General features: G+C 39.8%; 1 protein-coding gene across 3 annotated transcripts in view; it reads right to left on the reverse strand.

Moving 5' to 3' along the window:
* The window catches only part of ABCC9 (ATP-binding cassette, sub-family C (CFTR/MRP), member 9), a 227,669-nt gene that overhangs the window by 12,303 nt on the left and 211,591 nt on the right, over window positions 1-3,775 (reverse strand). For all 3 annotated transcript variants that reach the window (XM_006897200.1, XM_006897201.1, XM_006897199.1), the window contains exon 34: window positions 1,054-1,162. In XM_006897200.1, coding sequence (XP_006897262.1) covers window positions 1,054-1,162 — 109 coding nt within the window. The remainder of the gene's footprint in view (window positions 1-1,053; window positions 1,163-3,775) is intronic.

Genomic DNA, 3,775 nt, shown 5'->3' on the forward strand with positions numbered 1-3,775 from the left:
TATATATATTGTTGTTGTTGATTGCCCTTCAGTCGAGTGCAACTCAGAGCAACTCTATGAACAAAAGACCTAATGCCTTTCCATAACTATCATCATTTCTCCAAGTTCATAGAGTTTCTAGAGACATGTGGCTTAGGAAGTGGATGCTACTCTTGCTTCCAAACCTGTTTTACAATATTATAATATATATTACTATACGTTGTTGTTGTTATGTGCCATGGAGTCACTTGTAACTCATAGCAACCCTAAGTACAACAGCCCTAGACCCTGCTCTGTCCTGTGCCAATCGCACTGTCTCCAATAACACCCATCCCAACTACCCCAGTCACTGAATCAATCCACAACATAGAGTGTCTTCCCCTTCTGTGCTGTCTCTCCACCCTACCAAGCATGATGTCCCTCTCCAAGGACTGGTCTCTCCTTACAAGATTACTATGTTTTGTGGTTTGTTTGTTTTTTTGTTGTTGTTGTTGTTTTACTACAGCCCCAGAAACGGAATGGGCCAGTTCTATTTCGCCATATAGGATTCCACTGAGATAAACTGACTCAACAGTAACAACTGGGTTTTTGAATTTTTTTTAAAAAACAGTAACTACCTCCACTTTGCTACAAAACCATGAACCATGGGGGAAAAAAAGAAAATTTTGGAAGCTGCTTAATAATAATTTTGGCTAAAGCAAAAGGTGTGAGAGGTAGGAGAATAGTCAAAGGTATGAATCAAATTCAGAGTATCTGCTGAGGCCAGACCAGATGACTGAGGGTTTGGTGGAACAGCACAGAAATACCTGTCCAGAATCTCTGTCCCAAGTACAGGAGAGGAAACTGTAGCTTTTATACAATGAGACTGATGACTTCCTGGAGACAGAAAGGGTTGATTTCTACAGGCTCATGAAGTTGTGCAGAATTTCTCAAAGCAGACTATTGGATAGTTTATTTGGTATTATCATTTTGATGATGTCACTTCACACATACCTGGAAAATGACTGAGTCAAGTCTCCTATAAGAGATAGCAAAAGGCCCACTGATTTTTTCCCCCCCGAATATGTCACCTACCTAATAGAACCACTGAATAGTATTGGATCTTGCAGAATGATTGAAAGTCTAGAACGTAGAGTATGCAGTGGCAGTTTAGAAATGTCTATCCCATCAATGACAATCTTTCCTGTTAAAGAGAAAACAAAATTATAAATATAAACTAAAATCATCAATAAAATTGCATTTGTGTACAAATTGGAAGCACTAATTCAGAGTTAGGATTCTGACGATTTCATTTAAATATCACTACATGTCTAGGAAAAAAATACATATTTTTTTGTTGAGAACCTGTTTTTCTTATGTATTTTCTCAGAAATAAATGTTAAGGTTTTGCTCAGTGTATCTAGTTCATAGAAACAAAATGGAATTTTTAATTTAGTGGGTTCACTTCCAATAGTCCATTTTCCTTCCTTTCTTCATATGACTTAACACATCTGACACATCAATCCTATGGCATTTACATTTCCTTTTTATATTTCTTTCCCCTTAAGTAACATATAAACTCCTTGAAAATAGTTATTTCTTTTCTCTTTACCATTAAATGCTTATCAGTTAAACATGTTGTTTTTTGTTGTTAAGTGCTTTCAAGTCAGAACCAACTGACAGCTGACCCTCCAGTGAATTTTCAGAAACTCCAAATCACATGAGAGGAGACAGGCCATCTTTCTTCCTTGGAGTAGCTGGTGTATTTGAACTGCCTGCCTTTGAGTTGGCAGTGCAACTCCTTACTACTAAGCCACCAGAGCTCTTAAATAACATAGAATACTAATACTGGGACAAAAATCTTTGAAATAGATAGAAAATTTTCTCCATATACTCTACTTATAGAGGGAGCTGGTATAAGCCATAGCGAGTTGCACTGATAATTTATAGGCTGAATGTTTCTGATGTCTGAATCCATCAGAACCTCCATCGTAAAAAGATTGTCAATCTTTTTCCACTGCAGTTTACAGCCATGGAAATCCGATTGAGGGCCACTTTAAGTTGGAACCAAATCAATAACAGTGAATGAGTAACTCAGATATTTATGAGAGCAGTGAATGAATGAGTAAATATAGAGACTTGTACAATCTTGATGTCTTTCTCATACTGATAAGCTCACTTTACCACATCACTTTTCTGCAAGGATTACAATGCCTGGTGAAATGGACACACTAGAATTGGAATGGCAGGTGTACTCCATCTTACCAGCTACATTTAGATTAAGGTAAGCAAACATTACTTAATTAAGCTATATCTTTTGGGTATGATATATATGGAAATTTTAATATCCAAATTATATTAAAATATTGAGAAGTCACTGAGTATTCAGATTTGCAGATGACACCTGAAATATTTCTGAATTAATGAAGATCAGGCTAACCTAACATGGTCAATTACAATCACAGATGTTTAATGGAAAGTGTCAATTAACTCAGCCTAGATCATGTAAGGTCGGCCGGCTGCTGCGTTGGCTGGGAATCGAATCCGGGTCAACTGCTTGGAAGGAAGCTATGCTCACCACTATACCACCAACGCCACACCCTTGGCACCAGCAGTCAGGAAATCAAAAAGCGTATCGCAATGGGAAAGTCTGCTGTTAGGGACCTCTCTAAAGTACTCAGGAGCAACAGTGTCTCTCTGGAGACTAAGGTGCGCCTGATACAGGCCATGGTATTTGCAATCGCCTGTTATGCATCAGAGAGTTGGACAATGACTAGGGAGGACAGAAGGAGAGTGGATGCTTTTGAGCTGTGGTGCTGGAGAAGGGTACTGAATGTACCCTGGACTGCCAGGAAAACAAACAGATTTGTCTTGGAGAGGATAAAACCAAGCTACTCCTTGGAGGCAAGGATTCTGGGGCTTCATCTGACATAGGGACATCATGCTTGGGAGGGTTGAGGGACAACGCAGGAGGGGAAGACCCTCTATGAGATGGATTGATTCGGTGACTGGGGTAATCGGGATGGGTGTGTCAGAGGCGGTGCGGTTGGCTCAGGATAGAGCAGGGTTTGGGGCTGTTGTGCATAGGGTCGCTATGAGTCGGAAACGACTCAACGGCACATAACAACAACAACAACAACAAGATCATGTAATTGCTTTATAACATAAATCCTAGTAAGAATTGTTAAAATATCTCTGTGTGATTATTTACTCTTGGGACAAGAGTTAGCATAGTTCAACACTGACCTTTTTATCTCACAGAGACATTGTGCAGATTAAATGAAATAAATAAAAACCACAAAGTCATGACATCGTCATCTAGATCACAGTAGGCACATTCTTGAGCTGGTGTTCACATATATTACCAGATCCCCTTTCACTCAAAGTATCTTATGTGCTGTTCTATTTGTAGGCCACTTATCAGACTAATGCGATTTCTGGTGGCCTAGTCTGTAGGAGTTGTGTTATTAACTGAAAAGCCCTGCGTCTCTGGATGTTGGAATCCATTGGTGACTTTATGGGAGAAAAATAGGTCATTCTCTCCCATGTGATTTACAAACTGAGATATTCACTGGATGGTCAGCTTTGAGGCCATTCTGATTAATTTTAATGAACATTTAGAGATTTTGGATTCTCATTTATTCATTGTTGCACTTTTTTCTTTACCCCCTTCCTCCCAGTTCGCTCCTCTCTTTGAAAAGCAAAAGATAAACTTCTTCGTTGGGATACAATCCTTCCACGCCCCTGCCGCCCCCCCCCCCCCCCCCCCCCCCCCCCCGACCCAAATGCACTCCACTATGCAACCTTAATTCTGGAT

The sequence above is a fragment of the Elephantulus edwardii genome, unplaced genomic scaffold (assembly GCF_000299155.1).
Source record: "Elephantulus edwardii isolate Elephantulus edwardi_28Jun2011 unplaced genomic scaffold, EleEdw1.0 scaffold00206, whole genome shotgun sequence".
NCBI classification, from domain to species: domain Eukaryota; kingdom Metazoa; phylum Chordata; class Mammalia; order Macroscelidea; family Macroscelididae; genus Elephantulus; species Elephantulus edwardii.